The sequence below is a fragment of the Mytilus californianus genome, unplaced genomic scaffold (assembly GCF_021869535.1).
Source record: "Mytilus californianus isolate M0D057914Y unplaced genomic scaffold, xbMytCali1.0.p SCAF_6, whole genome shotgun sequence".
NCBI classification, from domain to species: Eukaryota; Metazoa; Mollusca; class Bivalvia; order Mytilida; family Mytilidae; genus Mytilus; species Mytilus californianus.
In genome coordinates this window covers 87,438,704-87,465,932 of record NW_026262712.1, presented here as the reverse complement: position 1 = coordinate 87,465,932, position 27,229 = coordinate 87,438,704, and the positions used below count along the sequence as shown (strand labels likewise).

Sequence of the window (27,229 nt, the reverse complement as noted above, 5' to 3'; positions counted from 1 at the left end):
TAAAACTTCGGATACAATTTATAAACTAGATATCCTAAGGAACATTTAGATGAAGTTCGAAGGTATTTGGCCCAGTAGTTTCAGAGGAGAAGATTTTTAAATGTTAGCAAACTTGATGAACAAATTGTGTAAAATTGTCTTTAAAGGGCAATAACTCCTTAAGGGGTCAATTGACAATTTTGGTCATATTAAACTTTTTTGTAGATCTTACTTTGCTGAACATTATTGCTGTTTACAGTTTATATCTATCTTTAATAATATTCAAGATAATAACAAAAAACTGCAAAATTTCCTTAAAACTACCAATTTAGTGGCAGCAACCCAACAATGAGTTGTTCAATTCGTCTGAAAATTTCAGGGCTGATAGATCTTGACCAATTGAACAATTTTTACCCCATGTCAGATTTGCTCTAAAAGCTTTAGTTTTTGAGATAGAAGCAAAAAACTGCATTTGACCCCTATGTTCTATTTTTAGCCATGGCGGCCATGTTTGTCGATGGATTAAAACTTCGGATACAATTTATAAACTAGATATCCTAAGGAACATTAAGATGAAGTTTGAAGGTATTTGGCACCGTAGTTTCAGAGGAGAAGTTTTTTTAAATAGTTTACGACGACAGACGATGGACGACGACGGACGCCAAGTGATGGCATAAGCTCACATGGGGCCCTTTGGGCCCCGGTGAGCTAAAAAGTGACAAAAACAAAGACAAGAGGTACTTTTCTGATATTTATTGAACACTTTCTTGTAGAGGTTTACAAAAGTTCAGATCAGGTTAATAAAAATAAAAGCACTCACGAAATGACTAAATAAACTAAATATTGCAATATGAGTTACAATAGAGTGCAATACATCAACAGCATACTAAGGAATCAATTTATAGATAAACTATGCTCTGTTTCTGTTTAATTCATGATACAAGATAGATCAATGGTAAAATCATACATGATTTTCAGCATGCATACACAATATGTATTTTTACTCTAATACAATTTTTGGTAATTTTTAATGTTCTTAAAACAGCTGTATATATTTTTATTTTTAACTATTTGAAAGACTGTTGCACAATTTTTGTCCCTGTTTATTTACAAAATATCTGACAGCAGGCATAAAAATGATCTCACAATTGTGGATTCTAAATTGTATATACCATAAGCAATAAGAAAATTATTTTGGCTCAAAATGTCCTATTACCCTTAGTTCCATATTGCCTAATTGAAAAAATATACACTTGAAATATTTGCAGTACATTTGTATTTGAATGTTAAAATCAACACATATGTTTCGATAAATTGACTTTCTTTATTTATTTACGTGTTGTTAACGATGTAAAAAATCCTGCATTCAAGCAATAATCTCTTTTCATATATTATCAAAACAAACATCATTATTGGCATATACATTATCCAAAATAAAAACTAAATTCCATAAAATTTATATTATAATTTTAAATATATACAATTTTAGTGCATATGATTTCTCAATTTAATCTGATAAATTCTTGCATTGATTCTGAGTAATGTTAGATTTAGAGGTATTTTTAAGGACATGTATATATTTATAAAAAGCAGGTTTAATACTTGTAAAGGTGTCAAGTTTTGTAAATGGATGCAAGTCTAATAAAGCCATTATAGTGACAAAATGTTGTTTTTAAAAGTATTGATTTTAAATCTATATTCAGGATCTTATCAATGTTCTATTCTAACTATTTTCTAATTTTAAAGAAATTTATGCATTTCAACAAGATTTAAATTGAGACAATTTTTCAATTTGGAATTTGGTTTTATTTTAACAACAAGACAAAACTTGCAAACTAAAAGATTGATGAAGTAGACTATGAATGCGGCAGCTCATTCTGTTGTTTTAAATTCCTCTAAAAATTCCTTTTTTAACGCTGCTCATATCATAAAATTCTAAAATTTGTCTTAAAGAACATTTTTGAAATTTACATTTCCTAAATAGACCTCTACTTATTGCCTATCTCAGTAGGATGTACAGTTTTGAAACCTATTCTAAACTTTTAATCATTTTAGAAATTTCATGCATCTGCTCCTTTTTCTGTATGTTTCTTTTTACATTGTAATTACAATTGAAAAAAAAGACATACAATTTGTTATTACAGTGTACATAATTTAAACATTTCCAAAACTTAACAATATATTTACAAATAAATAGGTTCAACAATCACAGAAAATCAAGGAAAACAATTCACATTAGACTTTGGCAGTTTGACTTGGGAATTTATAAGACAAAGATAGAAAAGATTTACAATCTCTATAAGCAGTTCCATAAGAAATATCTAACCAAAAAAAATCAAAAACCTATTTATCACTGATCTATATATACAATCACACAACTGCAATTTTACAGTGAAAAATCTTTTGTATGATAAACATAAACTAGAAGCTCTAAAGAGCCTGTGTCACTCACCTAGGTATATGTGCATAATCAACAATGGACTCTGCAACATTGTTGACAAGAATAGAATTCATGACAAAAATTTCTTTTTTGTTGATCTTGTATTGCTGATCATTTTGTCTGTTTAGTTTCTCTATATCTTCTTTAGTTTTTGCTCAAAACAGATAAGAGGGTAAAAAAAAATCCTCATTTAAGGGCAATTACTCCTATGAAGAGTTACAGTCTACTAACTATATTGGAAAAATTTGACTTGTTTGTGGATCTTGCCTTGCTGATCATTTTTGTTCATTTTTATCAAATAAGGCAAAAAGCAAAAAATTGGTAAAATTGTCATTAATGGGCAATAAATCCAATAAGGAGTTGTCAGAAAATTTCCTTCATATTGTCTGAAATATAGACCTTGTCTTGCAGATCATTTTTGCTTATTTAAGTTTCTATCTATCTATTATATTTTTTAAGATATAAGGCAAAAACGCAAAAAATTGGTAAAAATCGTCATCAAAGGGTAAGAACTTTAATAAGAAGTGGACTGACGTTTTCGACCATGCATACGTATTGACCTCAACCAGTGTAAGTGCAATTATTTTAATCCTTTAACACAAATACGATAGACGATGAATGTCTTAACTGAATTTCAATGACAGATATATACCACAATGTATTGTACTAGCAATTCAGGTTAATTTCAAGATAAAAGGCAAAAATGATAAAATTTGTCACTTAAAGGGCAATAACTCCTATAAAAGTCGCCTGACAGTTTGACGTCAATGAACAATTGGTAGACCTCAACATTCTGAACATTTTTGCCCTAGTCAGATTTTCTCTATTAATAACAATTTTCAAAATAATAGACAAAACTTGCATTTTACCCCTATTCTATTTTTAGCCAGGTCGGCCATCTTGGTTGGCGTGCGGGTCATCGGACACATTTTTTAAACTAAATACCCCAATGATGATTGTGGCCACGTTTTGTTAAACGTTTGGTTACATTTGGTCCAGTAGTTCCAGAGGAGAAGATTTTTGTAAAAGTTAACAGACCACGGACACCAAGTGATGAGAAAAGCTCACCTGGCCCTTTGGGCCAGGTGAGCTAAAAAAGGGAAAGATTTAATTTGATATCTTACATAATTCTAGTTTTAAATAGTTCCAAAACAAAAATTTTTCTTATGAAACAATTCATGTCTGACTTCATTCTTGAATTAATACTTGAATTTTGCATCATTGTGTAGGAGAAACTTTTAAAATTGATAAGAAATTGAGAAACTGTCAATTTTGAAAAGAAAAAGAGAATTGCCAAAATTCATAAGAACTAGACAAAGATGATGCCCCCGCTGGTTTTAGTAACAGTGATGTTGAAGGACTTGTCAGTTTATTTTCTACCTATGAGTTTGAATGTGCCTTTGGTATTTTTCACCTCTCTTTTTGAGAGATTAATAAATTTAAAGAAAATCAAAATCCTGATAATATGCACACCTTTAGTGTATATGCTGACACCCTACATAATATAAAAGTGTTTGTTTGAAAACTGTAGGAGGAGTTAGCCAGACAAAAGATATACCGTATGTGAGATGAATGGACTAATGGAAGGACAGGGGTAAAAAAATATGCACCCCATCATTTTGTCGCAGTGGCATAAAAAAGAGAAATTATCAAAATTGATAAGAAAAAGAGAAACAGTCAAAATTTATAAGAAAAATTGCATCATGACATATCACACTAACTTGAATAGAAATATACTTATATTAAAGTGTAAAAAAACTGACAAAAAGAATATAAACACATACAAAAAGCAAAAGTATAAAGTGTACAGACCTCAATAGAAGCTCAAAGGCAATTCATTCTAACATATAAATAACTATGATATGTGTGACATTCTTACAAATTGAGCAAATGATCTGGTCATTAATAAATTAACAAATAATTTACAAATGTTCAAATAATGACAGGTATAAAAATAATACTAATCTTATTTCATATGAATTTGCATACATGTGGAGCCAATACTGATTATATAGAAAATGCCTTAATTTATGTTTTCGGCAAACTATTACATATCTATTGCACAAGTGTTCCATAAATTATGTATTTACAACTATTTCTACATCTAGTTTTCATTTTTCTACAAGAAACTTTAAAAGTGTAAAACTACAGACTTCCATTTCTTATCAAATCTTTTCTGTAAATTTAATTGAACGCCACATATATTTTCAAAACAAGACAAAGATGGCTTACCTAACTATTGAGAATAGGATTTTGATAAAAGTTATTTGAAGAAAGAAGTATATATTGCAATGAAAATTGAAAATAAATATTTTTTTTGTAAAAAAAAATGATGTTAGGCCATACAAGGCTAAAATGGTACATAATTTTTTTAATAAATATTTTTCTAAACAATGTTAATATGACATTTTTTTTCTGATTTTGTTGACTTATATTCAATCAATACAATGGTTAACACTAAAAGTACTCTGTTTAATTACAACACACATCATTTTCTGATGAACACCATTTTGTTTTTTAAGATGAACAATACATCAAAATACACATTCATATTTAATTTCTTGAATCCTTAGAAATTTCAATAATTTCTGTGCAAATACACCCTGGTTCCAATGCTACTCAGAATGGGTAAGGTTTTGTATGACTTCGTGTTATTAGGGAGTATCATGTACTGATACAGTCTATTGTAGCATCAACCTGTTTTCAGCTTACATTTCAACTTTCAAGTCTTGGTTTAGTTCCTGTATTTTCTTTATGTCTTTTATGCTAGTACATCCATAAAGATGCAAAAGTTTTAACCTGAATAAAAAAACACAACATTAAAATCATTAACAAATAACCTGTCATAACCCAATATCAATTGCAGTACCAAGTACAAATTTGGCTTGAGCTGTAGTGCCTACTAAAACAGAAGAATGTCCTATAAATTGAAGATCTTCCTAGCAGAAATGCTTTTCTCTCTCTCGCCCCATATGGAGTACTGTAAACCATTAAATTCATGAGCGATTTATTTTAGTGACTTTCGCGAGTGGAAAAAAAAACGCGAATATGTAAACTTAGATCTTTCCTTATTTAACTTCATCAAGTAAATCAGAAAATGGTGAAATTAAATCACTGTGAAGTGGACTAGAAAGGACTAAACGCGAAATACAGTACTGGTGAAAATTAGTTGGTTTACAGTATACATATGTAATTCGTTACATGTGTACTAGTGACCTAATACGATATATATGGGGTCAGTAAATTCCATATATATCGTATTAGGTGACTAGCACACTATGTTACTAATAATATACCCCATGGTTATCAAGAAATGTTGCATACATTCTCTTCCATTTCACAGATTTCAAGAAGTTAATACTATATTCCCATATCTGTTAAAATTAGTGGTAAAAGAATAATCATAGGATTAAACACATTTATTCTAGAGGTTATTGATGTGCAAACTAGGCAATTTACTTACAAACTAAGATCAAAAACTCACTCAGAGAGCCAGGGATGTATTTACCTGAATAAGTAAGCTTATGACAAAAAGGAACCTAAAAAGATTAGCCTTAATATAAATTTATCTTACTTTTTACAGTGTTTAACAAGTTTGATAACTACAGCATCAGTTACATCAGCTAGAAAGTTCAGCTTGGCTTCCTCTAGTCTCTGGTTACAGAAATTGGCTAACATAGAAACACTGAAATGATGTTTAATATACAACAATAAACAGTCATATAAAGACTAGTAAACAAAAATACAATATAACTTAGGTCTCAAAATCCTCTATTTTTGTGTAACATTAAGGTAAAAAATAGGTCTCAAATTTCTGGGTTGCAATACTTATAGTATGTAATTTGAGAGAACAATAAATGGCAATGACAAAGCAACTTCTTGAATGCTAGTTAGCCATGACGATAAACTGATTTGGTACCCTACATTGAGACTATTGCTGAACATTGACTTAGTTCTACTTTCATGAAGATCTCCAAAAATTATCCAAATCTATGCAAAATGAGGGGTGCATTTTATTTGTGAATATGTAAAAATTCTATAAATTTTGAAGGCTCTCAGTTGATTACATAAAACAGATACTCTCATTTCCCAACCCATGCCACCTTGCCATAATTCATAATACTATAAGCCAGACTTGTACTTCATTTGAGATAGGCCTAAATGATTTTTAAAAAACAGTCTAATTACCATGACCTACATTCAGACTGTTGCTATGCACATATATCCAAAATCTACATCACAATATATAAATCAGAATTTGAAAAGACTGTCTTTTGGGATGATCGATAGTATAGGTTGCTGAACATTATTAGTAATTATTAATGGAAATACTTTCAAAGACATTAGAAAATCAAACTTGTTGTCCATACTGACAACAGCTAATTTTGGAATTACACAGATTCTTCCATAATCAAGCCAAACTTTCATTACTAAACGTAGGAGAGCTATAAGAAAACAAAACTCAAAATGATATTGTAAAAGAAAATAGTGTTGAAAATGAGCCCTTCACAGTCACATTATGATTATTAATGACTATACTATGCAGATTTGTACTATAATAGCCTTCAGGAACCTAACATGATAGAAAACAACTATTACATAAACTGATGTAAAGTTCCTTACACTTTACACAAACTAATTAAAAGATATCTGTAGAATAATTTATTTAAGTGGATATCAATTTTTGTGTATTTTTTGTAGATACTTGATTTCATGGTTTTTGCAAAAGTCTATAAGCTTTATATGGATATAGGTACTTCGTTGAATAATTAAATTTGAGATTCACATATACCCATGAAATTTGGTAACCCATAAATAATAAGGAATCCACAGTAATGGCCATTTCAACTTACCTACGCTGTGTACATCCTGTGGAACTGATATCAATGTTCCGAAGGTTCTGACAGTTGTTGGACAGAGCTCGAATACTGCTATCTGTAATATTCCTACAGCCACAAACATCTATTACCCTGTGTAAAATTGTATAATTCATTACATCAATGTAATTCATTTTTAAACGAATATAATTGTATAAAGGAGGAAAATACAGTGTGTTCAACTTCATTTCTTATTTATATGTTTACATGGACAGATATAGCATATATGTGGGTTTTTTTTACATTTTCTGTGTAGCTACACAATATCTATATAGTAAACTTTACACAATAAAGTCTTTGAATGCATATGGAACATTGCCATTGTATATCATTTAAGGATGTTCGCTCCTCTTGTTTCAGAATTTTTGCCAGATATTCGGAATCCTCTATCCATGTAGTGCCATTAAAAATTTTGCCCGCTAACCCCTTCTTTTCTTTTCATAATTTTATTACATATAGTTTAAAAAGCCATGTTTTAAAATCTTATGAAATCCTTGTTATTTTTTCATAGTTTTTGAAAGAAAAAAGGTGCCAATGTTAAATGTATGAAAAATCTAGAGAGAAGCATTTACCGCCAAATTTTCAATAGCTGATATCTGGAAAACAAGCACACGGACCCTGAATATTTTTAGCTTTTTTTATTCCTTTATTTATGTGCTATCAATTTATAACAGTCTTATAATAAATTGCTTTGCTGAGCGCAGCTGGATACGACCGCAGATGTCCAACCCTGAAAAGTTGGGGCCAAAATGGACACAATATTCACGCTTGATACAGGTCTGAATTTGGATTGTAACTAAATTTCTGACACATAATAGGTTTCGGACACAGAATAACTGTAGTCAAAGAACTTCAAATTGGTTATATGATTTGAATTTATATTCAATTTTTTACTTTTGTGCAATACACTATGCTGTTGAATATTAACCCCCAAAGAAAAATATTTGAAGAAATTTTCTTTTAATTTCTGAAATCTGAAATGAGAAAAATTGTCCCCCCCCTCCAATTTTTTTCACCTCCCTCCTTTCCCTTATTCCCCAAAAAAAAATATTTCCCTCAAGATATGGTCAGTATCTCAATTCAAATTTCTAATGGAGTTTGCAACCATAAATACCCATTTAAATACATCATAAAAGTTTTAAAATATAAAATGACATACATAGTCATGGCTAAGATTAATATCAATTAACAGTAACTGCTAAAAATAAATTGACAGCTAATCACCTCAAGACAATCATCATTTCTTAATACATAATTTACAAGCAGTGTAAGGGAGGTAATCAAACAGTGTTCTTTTATTTGATTTGGATTACCTCCCTTACACTGCTTTTAAATTGTCTCAATTGTCCTTTAACCAGAAAAACCCTTGTTTTTCCCCTTTTTTTGCCATATTAATAATAGGTTTGAGCCATAACCCCCCAAAGTCAATCCTAACCATCCCTTTATAGTATGGAAACTTGTGGTATAATTTCAGAGAGATTCATACACTTTTAACACAAGTTATTGTCTGGAAACTACTAAAATGCTCATTTGGGCCCCTTTTTGGCCCCTAATTCCTAAACAGTTGGGACCATAACCCCCAAAATCAATCCTAACTTTCCTTTAGTGGTTATAAATCTTGTGTTAAAATTTTATTGATTTCTATTTACTTATACTAAAGTTATTATCCGTAAACCATCTGTTTTCGGACAACGCTGACGACGAGGCCAGACGACGACACCAGACGACGACGACAACATGATACCAATATACGACCAAAAAATTTGTAATTTTTGCGGTCGTATAAAAATCTTGTTATTTTGAAACAGAGTAGCAACCATCCTTGAGATTTGTTATCAGTAAATCAAATGTCATAACCCATTTCAAAACATATCATATGAATATGAATACATGTTACATCAAATTCTTCCTGGATATTTAATACAAGTATGGTTGCCTATAATTGCTTCCAGCCACTTCAATTGAAGTTTGGTGGATAGTTGTCTCATTGGCAATAATACCGCATCTCCTTACTTTTTTTTTTATAAATGTTCTTTTTTTCATATTAAGAACATATTAGTGGTATACGTGTAAGCGTACTATCAGTCTGGTGTGTAGAATGTTAGTTACATGAAATGTACTAGTGAATTCTTTTCTTCATACTACGTGCCTTTATTGCATTTGAAAAGAAAAGAATACACTGTCGGAAAAGATTCACTTTTACATATAGATATTGACTCAGACTGCGAAAAAAAGACTTGCTATTTCGTCAGAAAATAAACATATGTGCATGCACTGGTTTAAATTCATCACATGTTTTGCCTGTACCAAGGCTATCTGTACCATGTGCTATTAGTTTTTGTTTGTGTTTACATCTATTTTTTTAGATCAGTCAGGTGTTGGTGGTATGTGTTGTCTTGTTATAACGTCCAATAGTTTTGGTATCTATTTTGTTTAGATCAGTCAGGTGTTGGTGGTATGTGTTGTCTGTTATAACGTCCAATAGTTTTGGTATCTATTTTTTTAGATCAGTCAGGTGTTGGTGGTATGTGCTGTCTTGTTATAACGTCCAATAGTTTTGGTATCTATTTTTTTAGATCAGTCAGGTGTTGGTGGTATGTGTTGTCTGTTATAACGTCCAATAGTTTTGGTATCTATTTTTTTAGATCAGTCAGGTGTTGGAGGTATGTGTTGTCTGTTATAATGTCCAATAGTTTTGGTATCTATTTTTTTAGATCAGTCAGGTGTTGGAGGTATGTGTTGTCTGTTATAATGTCCAATAGTTTTGGTATCTATTTTTTTAGATCAGTCAGGTGTTGGTGGTACGTGTTGTCTGTTATAATGTCCAATAGTTTTGGTATCTATTTTTTTAGATCAGTCAGGTGTTGGTGGTATGTGTTGTCTGTTATAACGTCCAATAGTTTTGGTATCATTTTTTTAGATCAGTCAGGTGTTGGAGGTATGTGTTGTCTGTTATAACGTCCAATAGTTTTGGTATCTATTTTTTCAGATCAGTCAGGTGTTGTTGGTATGTGTTGTCTTGTTATAACGTCCAATAGTTTTGGTAATTCTTGTTATCCTTTTTACATTTGGTAAAATTATTTTGACTTCATTGGAAACAGATTTTGCACTTTCTTCTAGATGTTGTTGCTAGGAATGGCGTTGTGAATGACCTTTTAACTATTGGTATTCAAATCATTACTTGTGATAATTCTGTTTCTACTTACCTGATATCATTAAGATATGTTGAGATCTCTAGTAAAGCTACATCACTAATATTCGGACAGTTGGCCATAACTATGGTCTTCAATCTTGGACAATTTTTCACAACATATCTAATACAGTTGTCCTTTATCTGAAAATATACCAACAAATCAGAGAATAAATTTATCAATTATAAAACATTTCTGAGTCTGAATGATCTATACTTAATTTCTGTCATTCTTTATTTTTCTAAGATTTAGACATTTTTTTCTAATATGACTAATTGATCTGATTTGAAACCTGACAATGTGCTTACATGTTTAACCCCTCTCAGATCTACACATTCTATATTTTTGAGAATTAATGATCTAATTTCAATTGAGGCCATTAACTTACATGTTTAACCCCTCTCAGATCTAAACACTCAATTCTTCCAAGACTGGTTGATAGCTGTGAAATGCATGAATCTTTTAACTGTAAATAAACAATATGAAAATTTGAAAAAGCAATAAAGTATTTTATTTTAATACAGATAAGATAATTCATTTTATTAAAGTGTCACCATCCCTTACAGTATCTATATATAAATATACGATGTCATAAGAACCTAACATTTAGTAAAAGGATGCCAGCTGAAAACAACTTCTGGCATAAAATTATGACATATGTATTCAAGTTGATAATATAAGTATTCCAATGTAGTTATTCAAGAGAACTCTGTAATGGCTATATACCATGACAAAAATGAAAAGAACTTATACCTTGTAACACTGGCCAAGATTCAATGTCAGAAGGTTTATACAATGTGTTGCTAAGTATCTAATTCCTTTTGGTGTAATCTTGAAACATCCAAACATTTCCAATACTCGTAAACTGTAAAAGAACAAACTTCAGATATATCTTATACTTATACTAAATATAACCAAGTAAATCTGCAAAAAACTACTTACTAAGGTATACAATGATTTTTAAGTTAAAGAACTCTGCACATAGAGTGGGTGGCGCATATTCGCCGTGGGCACATTTTCGGTGTTTTTGCAATTTTTCTGTAAATTTCTTGTTCCTTTACCCAATACTTGTCTAAATAGATGCTAAACACTGTTTGTAATGTTTGAACTGTTGATATTCCTTTTTACCCCATTTCTAATGTTATTCGCACATATAAAGAAATAAGCAGGTGTTTTTGAACGATTTTGGCAATTATGTAAGATTTATATGGCACGCATGCGCAGTCATAAAGTAATTATTTGTTAGAAAAATCGTAAAGGAATGATCTCTCAAGGTAATTCATGTAATATGCAAACAATTGTTTTTATAATATACAAGGATAATGAGGAATTTACATATCATACATTGCGGCGAAAATGTGTCCCCCATGGTACAAGAACAACTTGATTTCCTCTTGCGTTTGCGTTCATTTTTAAAACATTTAACCAATGTTTTGAAGAGAATTCCTTTATCAAACATTTTTTCCATATAGTAAACTTTCTGAAACCTACATAAAGTTTCAAATATTCGAATGTAGGTCGGATGTAGGTGGAAATGAACAAATTTTGCGGCGAATATGCGTCACCCACTCTAGCTTCTTTTTATATTTATCTACTAAGTGTCAGGGCAGACTAAAATCATTTAAAGACATGAAATTCCAATTAAACAAAGAAAACACATGCTTTGATGTGCATTATCAAGTTGTTTTTTTGTTGGTTTTTTTTACCTGTGATTTTTTGGAGGGGAGAATTTAATAGGTTTTTCTGCTTGCTAGCATCATTAAAAAAAACTTGCAATCTTGCTTTAATTTCAACTCATACGAAAAATATAAACTGACATTACCTTGAACCATGTTTCTTGAGTACTGTTTCTAAGCCTTCATCAGTTATGTTTTGACAACCATTTATGCATAAACTTTCAAGTCTGAAACATAAAGTGCAATGAAAACTATAAACAAACTACAGGAGAGTGATGGGAGCTGTCACAGAGGGCCCAGGTGCATGTTAGTAAGTAAATTGTGATGCAATTTCAGAAGTGATCAGGATTATTCCATTTAAATACAGCTTTTACTAATGAAAGGCAGAAATTTTAATGTTGCTCTACTAATATTAGTGAAATCCAATTTCACATTAAATTATTATATAAAAGTAAATCAACATTGAAATATCTACCTGTAGAAAGTGGAAACAATTTGAGACATTTTTTCACCATGACCTTTAATGTACCTTTCAGTACAAGTATATGCATGGGGATGTCAAAGTACAACTAACTTTTTTACCATGATCATCAATGTAGTTTTTACCATGATCATCAATGTAGTTTTTACCATGATCATCAATGTAGTTTTTACCATGATCATCAATGTAGTTTTTCCCATTTACGGGACAATTTCTAGTAGTGGTAAATGATACTGACAATTATCATCCCCAAACTTCAAGAGGATTTCAAGTAAGAGGGCGGAAACTATTTTCATACATATGCACAGAGGTGACCAAGTTGAAATAAGTTTTTAACCATGACTTTCAGTGTATGTTTTTTACATTGTAAGTATGACACAAATTTGAAGTGGTGAATAATCATACAAGTTTCATCACCTAATAACAAGGGGTTTAGAAATTAGAGGGCAGGAATGATTTTTTATCATATGCAAAGGGGTGCCTAAGCATTATACATTAAACATAAAAGTAATTTAATAACAGAAATGGGAAAAGCATACCTTTTACAAGAGCTAGAAATAGCACCAATACCACTATCTGTTACCATGCACCAACTAGCATCAACATGTGTCAAATTATGACACCTTGCTGAGGCATGCAATAAAATACAGTCACCTGTTAAAGCACCTCTACTGCAGCCACATAAATTTAATTCCTGGAAGTATAAGGATATATTACACTATATTGTTGAATCTTGAATCAATACAAATTAGATATGTTAATGGCATAGTCATAGTTACATAAAAAATTATGCAAGCTGTTTGGAATACTGTGTTATAATTGTGGCATTGGTTATGGTGAATTCTTGTCTTTTCCATTAAAGCATTAGTAAATGTAGAAAACGTAATTTTCTAAATATTAACTTGGGTCATTTATTGTCCATGCAAAGAAAAGAAATAAAATCCAAACAATTATAAAGAAAAAGTGGGAGGTCAAATATTTTGTTTTAATCATACTACAGAGGACTCCACTTAATTTTATACTGTTAATTGCATAATCCTGTTATTTGCATAAAATTTCAAAACACAGAACCATTCCTATCTCTTCTTCGTACAGAAAATTTCTCTTCATTGCATAGGTTAATACAAGAATTCCTGTTTATTGCATAAAGACGATAAAAAGTAGACTTTTCTGCAAGATTTTTTTTTTACAACAATATTTCGTCATTTATATTAACATTAAAGGTCTTTCATTAGTGTTTCCAGTATGTATCCATGAAAAATACCTTTATTCTTGTTTATATCAATTGTCCTTGTCTATGATCATTAAAATCTTGTACTGTTTTCACTGTAAAATCTTACCCTTAGAGTTTCACAACATTCCCTAAACAATTCTCTAAGACCTTTGGCTGTAATATTATCACCATGACATTGTATTAATGCCAGACTGACAGGATGCCGATGACCTATATCTGCTAATGTTTCGTCATCCATATCATGTTTTTTCTTAACTGTTATGTATCTCCCTAGAATACAAAAGTAAGTTATAAATTATTTACAACATAGAGACTATAAATACACTAACTGAATCTTTAACAAGTTTAATGAGAAAATTTAGAAATTCCCATTTTTTTATCTTCTTACCTATTTTCATTATATCAAACAAGTGGAGAAAATAAAATTTTGAATATGTATACAGCTGAAGTAAAAGTTTACACTCTTTTTATCAAATTTATAACTATTTATTAGCAAACAAATATGTATCAGAATTTGTTTATGGTTCTACAAAATATTTAATTTTGTTTGTTTGGAAACATGATGAATGCCTGTAAAGAAAATGTAAAGTGCTGGATTTGTTATCCATTTTACAATTATATCAACTCAAAAACTTATTAGTTCTTGTTGTATGAAAATAAGATATGATTTATTTACACACACAAAAACAGTTGTCTCATTGGCAATCATACCAAATAAAAATATATTTATTTTCAAAAAATACACGTGTACAAATCAAGAAACTAAAAAATGAAAAGCAAGGGATTTAAAAAAAAATTAAAATCAGTAATAAGTGAATCTAGTAATTCGGTAGATTTGACCTCCTGTAAATAATACTTACATAAAGTTTCATCTAAAGCTACTCTGTAGTATTGTTTACATGTCAAAGCTGCTTCTACTAAATCTGCATGAGACAAGAAGGAAAAAATCTGTAACATGATCTCATCAGGAAGACACAGCCATGCTGAAAACTTCCCTTGTTGTATTCTTGGTGTCTGAAGTTATAAATTCCAATTTTAATCTAATTTGTACACGTACATCTAATTTTTTACATAATTACATCTAATTTTTTCATCTTTAAAAAAAATCCTGTTTCTTGACAAATGCTGAAGAAAATCCAGTTTAGTTTCCAGTAATACACTTATTGAAGTGATTCTTCATCTGAAATAGGATACAAGTTCCTATACTTTTCATAATATATGTTACAAAAATATCAAATATGTCTAGAAAGGCTACTTGAAACTTAAAACTGATTCTAGAAAGATGCAATTGACAAAGAGGTTCAATATTAAGAGATGAATTAGATATACATATTTAACACAATTTATTTATGTAGATCTGTACACTTACCATTTCCTGGTACATTGAGTAAGCACTCTGAAGTTTGCCTATATCTGAAACAAATCAGATAATAATGTAAAAACTACAGAATATGTCAATACTGCACCCTTCATAACTTTCTCTTTGAAATTATTTCAAATTTTTTGGGACACTTATAGCTTAGGGCTATATGGTATGAGTTTTGCTCATTATTGGAAGGCCTTACAGTGACCTGCAGACTTTAGTGGTTTACATACTTGTCCTTTGGTCTTTGAAGGATAGCTGTCTTGTTGGCAATCATACATCATCTCCTTATCTCTATATTATAGTTGTTAAAAATATCTCATATATATTGATTAACAACTGAATGTTTCTACAAAATTTGCTTGACATAATAAAATAACCAGAAGTAAAGTAAATGTTCATGGTAGGACATAGTCAACTGTATTTACATTAACTAAAACTATTCATCTTAATTTTTCCTTTCTCATGAAGCTCTCATGGTTATAATATTGTATCGACTTCACTTTATACAGAATTTTCTTTCTTTAAATTGGTTTTCTCATGGAGTCCATTCATTTTTATTGCCAAGTTCCACTTTTGTTTCCTTATTTGATATTCTAAAAAATGTATTATCCATTGTACATGTGATGTATAATAAACTTAAACTGTACGACAATAAATGACAGTGGTCTTTGTGAAGACTTAATGCATCATTTATCTATGCAATGTATTGGTTGGCCCTATTTTTGTTTGTCAAAATAAGTTTTGAAATAAAATACCTTTCACTGGTTCTATTTCTTCAGCAGGTAGTCGATGATCTATTACATATGGTAGTGACTTAGGACTGTCTTTGTTTTTGGTTTCTACTTTAGATGAAGTACTAGGGGCCTCTTTTTTCTTAATCACATACTGTGAAGTGGGGACCTCATTTCTCCTGACTGCAAAATCTTGACTAGCCACTTCTGTCCTTCTGACAGGAAGATCTGGAGTAACATCCTCTCTTGATTCCTCTGACCTGTAAATTATGGTTTTTATTACACACCTGATAAAGAATTGTAAGATGGTTAAGTATAATGGAAATTGTTAATCTTTAAGTGGAAGTTGGATTTAATATACATTTTCATCAAAGCAAAATTATTGTGTGTGCTGTTGAATGGCATTTATAGGAATGAGGTAATAAGATATCACTACATATATATATATATATATATACTGCTTTAATTAACTGAGTGACGTGTATAGAAATTTTAAATAAAGCCCTTTTACAAAGATGAAAATGTTTAAAAAAATATCTCTTCATTAATTGCATGGACCACTACAGCTAGAAAATATCCTTTGGAGATTGTTTTTTTTTGGGCAAATCTTTGATGGTCTCTGTTAAATTAATTCAATATTCTTTAGACTCATTTAGAGCTTGTCCATATTTTAAAGACACTTTTCTATTGTTAAAGACAGCATGTTGACCTTTTGATGTCTTTGGTTTTTTTGTGTTATTAGGTTGCTGTCTCATTGATATACTCATATCTCTTCAATATTCAAACTTTGAGGATGACCATTGAGTTAACTTAAATACTCTCAGATGGAATAACTTACCTTGTTGAAGACAGATCAGCAATAACAGGACGACTGAATTTTGATACTTTCTTCCTTCCAGGAGTCACATCTTCAATACTTTGTAAAGATAGGTTTGGAATACTTCCAGATCTTCTAGGAATACCACTGTTTGATGCTGAAGCATTTGCGGCAGGGTGTATTCCACCACTTGTTGGTCTTTTATTGCCTGCACTAATAGGTCTAGTTTTGTTGACACTTGGCTTTGTGCTCAACTCCCTAGGGTTATATGAATTCCAAGCAGTACTAGACTTTGCCCATTTTCTTTGCCTAAATGGAGCATCTATAGATTCCTTTACAACACTTTTAACATTAGGATTTGATTTACGAGTCTTTGAACTTGAACTTGGAGGTTTTTTTGACATTTTTGGCTGATGTTCAAGTAATCGTTCCAAAAATGGTTTTGATTCACTATCAGCTGTGTTAGGACTTTCAAGTATTGGTTCTTCTTGTGGAATTTCAAAATCATTGCCATTAGTGAAAAATTCATTCCAGTCTTCACTCTCTGCTGACATGCTAAGTGGAACAAATGGTTTCTTCTCAATTTTAATACCATTTTCATCCTCATCACTACTGTTTGCAAGATTTAATGAAGGAACAAGTGGGTCTCTTTGAGTTATTTTACCCTGGCGGCTTTCTTCTAAAGTGAAAACTTCTATATCTATTGGCATGTGTTTTCTTCCCATTGGGGCATCATATCTAGGAGACTTTTGTTCGTGTAACCAAACCTCTTCATTATGTAGATGATGATCTTTATGAGACCAGTCTGGATTTTGCTTACTTTCAATGGGATGAAAATAATTATTTTCTATTTGTTTGCTGTGATCTACATGTATATCATTACTATGAAATCCATTGCTAACTTCCTTATTCGACTGGATTTCACTGAATTCATCATTGGCAACATGGCGAAATTGATGCCTCTCATTTAGATTTTCTTCCATAACTTTTTCGTCTTCACTATTAATTTTGTCAGTACTTGAAGTTCTTTTGGTACTTCTTTCTTCAGAATGATGTCTGTTCTCTGAATCTATAATTCCTTCATCATCATTTTTCTTTGTCACTTCCTGCCTCTTTTTATTAAAATAAGCTTTTATGAATCCTTTGATTACTGGATCACTTAAACTTTGGCAAATTTCATCAATTTCATTTTCTGTTCTAGTTAAATCTAAATCGTCGCTAGATGGCCTTCCACTATCTCTGCCCTCTGATTTACTTGGAGATAATTTTGAATGAGATGGTTCTACTTCTTTCACTTCCTGTTCATTATCACTTATATTTTGATCTAATTCAGAATTTTTAGGTTCATCAAAGGTAACACTTTTATAAAGAACATAATTTTTATCACTGTTTTCACCAGATTTCTTCCCACGCCCACCTTTTCTTTTTGGTTTGACTTTGACTGGTTCTACACCTATGAGTACTTCACTACATTCTGAGCACCAAGTCATGTAAGGTTTGTTTACTTCTCCACATTCTGGACAAACAATAACAGTCCTAGTTTTGGGATTATCTCCCTTATTTTTGTATGTATTTTCTGAATTTTCCTGATCTTTTTGTTTTAAGTATGACAGATCTATTCCTAATTCATCCATCCTTTCAGTAATTCCACCTGCGTTTAATGTAACCCCAGTAGCTTCAGAATTAACTAATGTCTGTACATCTGTCAAACTTTCCCGTAATATTTCCATGGGTTTATCAGTGAAGTCTTGACCCTGCTGTTTACTAGAATGGTGCTCAAGTGAAGTGAAGTACCTATCAATGGATTCCTTGGCAAAAGTTCTTTGTTTTTCCAACATCTCATTTTCTTGCTGTTGCCTCCTACAAGTACAGTTTTATAATTCAGCATTTTTTTATCATTTGATGAAAATCAAAACTAGTTGTCAGTTCAACTGTTAACAGAAAAAAGTCTATTTACAGGTTTGCAGTGTTGATTAAAAAAAAATTATATATGGACTTTATCACAAACATGTCAGGAACCTTGTCAGTGGTCTTTTATTTTTTGTTATTTGCAGGATTTGGTGTTGATTTCAGATTTTTTTTCATGTGTCGACTGTTTCTGTTTATCAGTAATTTATTCACATCTTTTATAGACTCAGAATGATTTAGGGCTTAACTTAATGTATACACACATGCCTATTGAGGACTGTATGTTGCTCTCTTGATGTCTTTAGGTTGTTTTGTTTTGGTTTTTTTTTTTGGGGGGGGGGGGTTGCTGTCTAGTTGACAATAGTAAATTTTGAAGGTTGATATGAATGAACTGTTTATGGCTTAAAAACATTATATGTCTTTGTCAATGCCAATGTATTGTTCTTTACGGATCACCAAGAGTTCATCCCTGACTTTTGGTAAGGTTTGTGTTGTTGATTGATTGATTGATTGATTGATTGTTGGTTGCTTAATGTCCAGTGGCAAATATTTCATGCATATTCAGGACGACTTGTGTTGTTGAAATTTTATTTTTCTGTGCAATGTTTTGTTATCATTGTTTTGTCTTTCTCATTGTTTTTATTTTTGGCAAATGTTTTGTCTATTTTTTTTACTACTTTCAATTGCTCCCTTCGTTTCTTCTCTCTTTTTTTACCTTTGTTCATGAAATTGTCTAATGCCCTCTATATGTCTTTGTGAACTACTTAGTTCATCTGATCTATCATCAATGGATTTTTTCATGTCATCTTTTTGTGGACTACCTTCATGCTGCTGCCAATCACGACTACCCTCATGGACAGATTTATTACGGCTACTGTCCATATCTCTTCTCCTGAAGTGACTAGAACCTGGCTTTGTCTCCTTTTTCTCTGCAGGAGGATGAGGAACCATCATACCTAGTTAATATAATGTGGTAACTTATTACAGAAATGACAAATTTTAATTAAGAAAACAATATAAACTTCAAAGCATATTTTTTTTCTCACTAAAACATCATTTTATAGAATTAAAGGATTTTTTTGTTTACCATAATAATGATTATAATAAGAAAAAAATTTACAGTCAGTTATTTTTTACGTAAACAGTGTATACTTGGTAAGTAAAATGCATTAGCTGTTGAGAAGAATTTAATTTTTAGCAAGTTAATGTATAATCAAAGTACATGTCAGTGTTGTAGGGTCAGTTTGTTTTCTTTTTACATTGTAAACTTTAAATTAAATATTGTATTGTATTGTATTAAGCTAGCATTGTTTATTAAGGCAATATCATGAATTGATTTGAACAGATATATTCATACACCATGCACTACTTTCTGCAACTTTTGTAATTTTAGTAAAATGGTTTTCTCAACAAGTATTGTAGTACACATACTTTTATTTTTTTTATTTGAATTTCTGAGTATATATAGTATTATTATTTTGCTTGACAAGCGTATGGATAGGATCTAGAATGTTCGCCTCACAGCACTACAAATGAAATGTATGTTGTATCTACTCACAAAGGGAGAGAAGAGGCCTGAAATATAGCTAAAGATATCCGTCAAGCTAGTGACAAAAGATAGTCCGTCAAGCTAGTGACTGCACACATCAGAGAAAAACAGATGACATATACAAAGTGATGAGAAAAGCCACTCAAATCTTGGACAAGTGAACTTAAAATGGTAGACAACTTTGGGGAATAAGTAAATGGGGAACATTAAATAAATTGAATGATTGGATGTTGTTTGCTTAATAAAAAAGATTTAATTTCATATATTATTTTAATATTTGGAGTCTGGTGCTGTCAAAGATCAATTGAGCAAAAAAGGGGACATGACAGAATGGGCAGTGATGAGAGGATGGGTGAATTACAAAATAATAAACTGTTCCTGTCAGCAGAAAATTCAGAAAAAGACAATCTGATGGTCAGCAACTTGCTAATTAATTCAAAGTTGCTGGACTATGACCTATGTGGCAGGGCCTCGAAATAATTGTCAAACTGATATGTACTGATAGTAATGCAACTTTATAGAAAATATCATTGATCTTTCGATCACAAGTAGTTCCTATAAAACAGACTTAAGCAGAAAACTTAACAATTGTTGAGGCCACTGCCAGAAAGGCAACGCCTATAATTCGCCTTCTGCGACTTTCATCTCAGGCGAGACACAAATTATTATCGGATATCACAAATTATTATCGGATATGTTAGTTCTAAAAAAGTCTGACAATTTCAAAACAAATCTTGTAAAAATGTTTGAGGTAAAATTTAAAGATAAAATATGCATCAAATATTATTTCACACTGATTTTATTCAAATCTAAACTAAATCATGCAAAATTGAAAATTGAATTCTTTTGTTTTGTGAATCTTAGTGTAACAGGCACCAGCACTTAAAGTCTATCTAATCTTGAAAACAGGACATGTATTTTACAAAATTACTTACCAACAGGCCTAAACATAGATATTCTGTATTCTAAATATGTACATAAAAAAGTCAGACCACTGTTAAAGCATCACACATAGAGTGAAATGTTATAAAATTTATGCTTACTGTAAATTCAGAAATTATTGCGAGGTTTTTATTATTGCGACAAATGCGACAGAGTAGTAAACGCAATAATTTAAACTCGCATTTTGAAATATTTTATTTGAACTGAACAGGATTATTCTTAAAATCGTAAAAATTAAAATCGCATTTAAGTCTAAAATGACAAAATCGCAATAATAAATGCACGCAATAATTTCTGAATTTACAGTATTTTCTTTTAAAAAAAGTCTCTGTGGGCTCATCAATATAACCAGAAAACAAGGGGAGGATTAACAAAAGATATGACAGATGAAAAACTGGATAATAGCAAAATATCAAGGGAACAGGATTTTTATTGCATCTTTGCAGTATTGTAACCATGGAAAATACTGTAAATAGATCACACCTCACAGAAGCAATAATACTAAATGTCTGAGGTGCTTTTGTTTTACTGTTGTTCCATGATACACTTTTGGCTATGTCAAAATAGGTTTGATCTTGATTTTAGCATCTATGTTAAAGAAACATGTTGATCTTCATTTGTTTAACAATATTCTTTAACTTTAAATTTATATATGTTGTGTACAAGTTATCATTTTGTACAAATTATAATTTGTACAAAAAAATTGTACAAATTATAATTTGTATTCTGACTCTGCACAAATTGTAATTTGTACAAAAAGTGCTTGTACAAATTACAATTTGTACAAAATTTGACTAAAATTCACTTATAACTTGTACAATAATTTATCGCGTGGATTTTGTGATAAAAAAGTATTGATACACACTATGGAAACTTTTCAATACAATTTTTCAAGTCATATTGATTCGTGTATATTGCCTTGAGGTTATAAATTGAACTCCTGTTCACTGATCTTTATATCTTTATTCTCATAAAGCCAATGCATTACATCGATACAGAGATAAACTGGTCTTTCAAATGGTCATTTACAAAATTAAAAGTCAAAGTGTTCACTAAAATGGCTAGTATTGTTGATCAACAGGATAAATTCTATCAAGAAGTTCAGCAATTGTGTCTGAAGGTTTGCGCTTTGTGGATCAACTAGTACAACTATTAATGTTGTATCACAGGAAGTCGAAAAAGGGCATTGTCTGGCCAAATACAATTTTTTTGTACAAATTATAATTTGTACAAAATGATAACTTGTACACAACATATATACATATGATTGTATTTACTCCCTGAACATTTATTTTCAAGCAAAAAAATGATCCCTGTCCCCTGCTTTCTCAACAATTATCAGAAAGTATTTTTCTGTACATGTAGGTCTAGATTTTCCTTTTCTTATCACAAGCCTGAAAATATCCATTCCCCCCCCCCCCCCCCCCCCCATCTTTTTCTGGTATAAATATATATCAATTTACCAGAAGTTTGCCATTTATAATCTGTCAATGAACAAAGATACGATATTAATATAGTTTTCATCAATTATGTTGTTACAACAACTGATATGTTGGGGGAAAGTTAATGGTGAAGAAATCTACATAAATACTTAGGGTAAGAGGGGGAAACTCTAAGAATATATACTTTAATGTTTGACAATGAATAAATTCTTTAAAACATGTTTGACAATGAATAAATTCTTTAATATGTTAGTACATGTTTGACAATGAATAAATTCTTTAAAACATGTTTGACAATGAATAAATTCTTTATAACATGTTTGGCAATGAATAAATTCTTTATAACATGTTTGACAATGAATAAATTCTTTATAACGTGTTTGACAATGAATAAATTCTTTATAACATGTTTGACAATGAATAAATTCTTTATAACATGTTTGACAATGAATAATAAACTAATACCTTGATCATCTCTTGGTGAGTCTGGTGGCATGACTGTCTGGTATGGTATAGGATATCCTTGACTGCCTACATACTGAAAGTAGGTCTGTAGTTCAATGTCACTTGGTGGGGGTGGATAGGGAATACCCTTTGGCATCATGTGGAGATAATCCTGGAAAGCTGACATATCACCATGTGGACCAAGTCGTGTACTTTGTGAAGGTCCATGTGGACCTGGCCGGGAACTTGGAGGAGAATCTTGTGGATGCTGAACTCTATTCATTGATGGATGAAAGTAAGGAGAACTCTGACTCATTTTTACTGAGGGTGGATGAGGCTTCATTTCTGGGTCAAATTGATATTCCTCTGGTGGATGTGGAAACATCTGTGGATGTTGGTGTTGAAATCTATAAATTTCTTGTGGATCCATTGAATGTATATTACGTGCTGAAATCTGACGACCTGGGCTATCATCATAATGTGGATGTGGATAATGTGACATCATGGAATAAGGTGGCATCTGGTTATCACCCTTCTGGTTTGGGGAGTGTGACATCATTCTTGATGTTCTCATTGGCTGATGTCCATGTGGATAAGATTCTGGGGATCCATATGGATGTTGAACAAAATATCCTGGAGGACTCTCAGACATAAAATGTTCCTGTGGATAATGACCATGAGGACTCTGCATCATGGATCCATCATAAGAATGACTTTGGTATAAACCTGGATGTGGCTGAAACCCATGAGGTATTGAATGGCTGTGTCCAACTCCTGACATTCCAGAAAATTGCTGTTGTTGAACAGGATGACCATGGCCAAATCCTCCACTTACAGTTACTGGTACAGATTGTATCGCGTTCGGCTGATAAGCCTGGCTATAAATTTCATCTGCTGAAAATGCAAAATTTTTACTTGAAACGCTTTGTGACTCATCAATGCTTTTGCTTCTACTCATATTTTGTCCTACACCTTCGTCCTTTTCAAATCCTCGCTTACCCTGGTAAATGGTGACCGGTTCATTTTTAGGACGATTAAGTAGTCTGTCTGTACTCTTACTTGAGTCATTTTGTGATGTAAGTACAGTTTCATTTATCTGAAGTCCCATTAATGAATTAGTTACTTTATCATATTGATCTCGTCGTACATTTATATCTTTTGTTCCCCCCTTTTCAAATTTACCGCCCTTGGTTTTAGATTTTATATTATCTCCATATAGAGCATCTATGTCTTTCATAGATTTTTCCAAAAATTCTTTGTATTTTTTCTCACCAAGAGCATACTTCAACTCCTCTGACATTGATTCATTTAAAGCTCTTGGAGACCTTTCATGTAAATCTTTACTTTTCTGAACATCCTCAGGTCGATGAGTTGAGAGTCCAAGCTCTTCTACTTGGTTTACATCTACAGACTTTTGAAATATATGTGCACCATTTTCATGTGATTCCCTAAGAGAAGTACCCATTGTTGGATTATATTTTGGACGAAATGAATTGTTCCTTTCACTAAATATTTCTTCAACATGTAAGTCATTTGCAGGTTGTGGTTGGAAATGTCTAAAATTTTGAGATGGTTTATTTTGTTTACTAGGATTTCTATATTCTTCCCTGCTGCTTAACTGACTAGGACTCCATCCTGAATTACTAACTTTTGCATGAATTGTTTCTGTTTGTTTGGGAGTTAAATCCCCTTTCGGACTGTCCTTTCTGTTGGTATATTTCTCTGCCATTTCCTTTTTTGTGAGCTGAATCAACCGTTCCACGGTCTCATCATACCCATCTCCAACTTGGCCATTAGATTCATGACTAAGCTGTAGCTTTGGAACATCCCCATCATCAGTTCTACAATTTTCTGCTTTGTGTCTGTTTTGTGAGATAATCTGAACTTGTTCCTTGTTTATGTTTTTCTCTGCAGATTCTACTTGGTTTTGTGGTGTATGACCTTGTGCAGTAGTAGATTGTACTTGATTTTGTGGTGTATGACCTTGTGCAGGAGTAGATTGTATTTGATTTTGTGGTGTATGACCTTGTGCAGGAGTAGATTCTACTTTAGCTACTGTTGGTTTATCCTTATCTGTTATTGACTGAAAATAAGCCAGACGACGTTTACGAATTTCTTCTGGGTTTAAATTTTCAGAACCTGCTTCTTCCATTTTGTCACATACATGAGCAGGAGTGTATTTTATGAAGTTTCAGATCTGAATAAAAGAAAGAAAAATTGTTGTGAAATCAATACAATTTATGGACAAAAAATATTTACAATTGAAAATTATTTATTTTTCCGCCATAAAGTTTTAGTCTTTATTTCAGATCTTATCATGCTTATTTGAGATATTTCTTCTTATACAAAATCATTGTATAAATATCGGTCCTTATTTTTAAACCATTAATCATCAACATATAAAAAGTTATCCTACATGCTGACATAAGTACATCTCATTTAAAACAAACTACGGAAAAATTCATTATCAGTCTTAAGATCAACATAGATTCTTCTCTAGAACACTGCTGTTCACAGTAAGGTTGCATGAGTTTTAATAGACAACAAATAATTGACAAGTTATGACTGAGCTTAAACCACATGAACTAAACGGAAATTAAATACTAAGCTTTCAGTGGCATTTTCAAAGGTCTTTAAAACTACATGTACATGTAGCTACATTTTGTCCAGTTGTGAAATTTCAAACAGATGCACTGTTATCTTCTACATAAAAAAGAATTTTTGTCTTTTGCCAGAACTTCTGACTTAACTTATCAAACACAGCCTCCAACTGAAAATGTTATGGAAAGGATGAGAGTATTAAAAGAGAGGGGAAAGATACCAAAGGGACATTCAAACTCATAAGTCGAAAATAAACTGACAATGCCATTGCTAAAAAAGAAAAAAACTAACAGACAAACAACAGTACACAAAACACAACATAAAAAACTAAAGACTGAGCAACATGAACCCCACCAAAATTTGGGGGTGATCTCAGGTGCTCTGGAAGGGTAAGCAGATCCTGCCCCACATGTAGCACCCATCATGTTGTTCATGCAAGTAGAAACCCTGTGATAAGTGATGCAAGTCTAATTCGGTAAGTCACGTCACATTTGGGGAAAAGGGGTCAAGGTCAGGAACCGATTAGGATTTTGTCATGTCAGGGCCTTTTAAGGCTTATTAAATTTCCCTTAAACATCTAACTGTAATTGAAAAATAGAATGACAATACATATGCACAATTATTATAAATGCCTATTCACAGCAGAAGGCATGGAAATTAGTCAAATTTGTGTTCAAGATTTGATTAGGACATTGTCATGTCAGGATCTTTTACAGCTAACTGTATGGAATGGGTTTGGCTCATTGTTGAAGGCAGTAGAGTGACCTGTAGTTGCTTTTTAGTTTTTAAAATGGATCTATAACTATCATGAATAGTGAAAAAGGTAAGATTTAAAAAAAAATTAACAGATTTTGATAGGAAAGTATGTCTTCTTTACAATTCTTAACTGCTTCAAGTGTAGGAAATTATGCTACATGTATCTGTGTAAAAGGCACTGGTTTGATATGTTTGAGGTTTGGTAGTTCAGAAAACATTTATTCAAGCTTGGTGGAGAGTAGCTGTGGAACCGTAGCTCTTAGGTCCTTGTGATATTTTTTTGACAATTGGCGGATTATAAGCAGAATCAGAGCTATGGTTCCACAGCAAATATATTTTAACGTCCTTTTAGGCTTTTACAAGTTAACAGCATAGAGATAGAGTGAGCTAAGAATGTTACTTTTACAAGTTAACAGCATAGAGTGTCTGAGTGAGCTAAGAAAATTATGTTACAAGATTACTTTCTAACCTATAGTGACCCACCTTCAACAAATTAATGATTAGGAGATGGTTTTAATGGAAAAGCATACACGTAGTTGCACAGTACATGGTATGCAGGTCTATGCATTGAAAATAACATAGTTTACATACAAATTATGTCAAGCAGACAGGTGCACAGACTTGCAAGTTGCACACAATTTTTTTTCATCTAGGATATATAAATAATTACAGTAAAGGAACACCATAAATTTGAATAAATGTTTCGAAATCAAGGTGCTTTGTTCTTTGGCAGAAAACCTTGATCTTAAATTTCGGGATATTGTTATGAATCAGCCATCTTGTTTCTTAGTAAAC

At 31.6% G+C, this 27,229-nt stretch overlaps 1 protein-coding gene across 1 annotated transcript; it reads right to left on the bottom strand.

The window, feature by feature from the left end:
* Positions 1–717: 717 nt before the first annotated feature.
* Positions 718–27,229, bottom strand: LOC127705934 (uncharacterized). Its single transcript, XM_052210286.1, has 16 exons — positions 27,105–27,229; positions 23,099–25,274; positions 19,416–19,656; positions 16,814–18,652; positions 16,000–16,235; positions 15,248–15,291; positions 14,739–14,892; positions 13,985–14,148; positions 13,184–13,338; positions 12,310–12,390; positions 11,241–11,352; positions 10,876–10,953; positions 10,503–10,630; positions 7,273–7,389; positions 5,994–6,104; positions 718–5,218 (listed from the first exon to the last, which is right to left on the bottom strand). The coding sequence occupies exons 2-16, from the start codon at positions 25,227–25,229 to the stop codon at positions 5,128–5,130; spliced, it is 5,682 nt and encodes a 1,893-aa protein (XP_052066246.1). The 5' UTR covers positions 25,230–25,274; positions 27,105–27,229; the 3' UTR covers positions 718–5,127.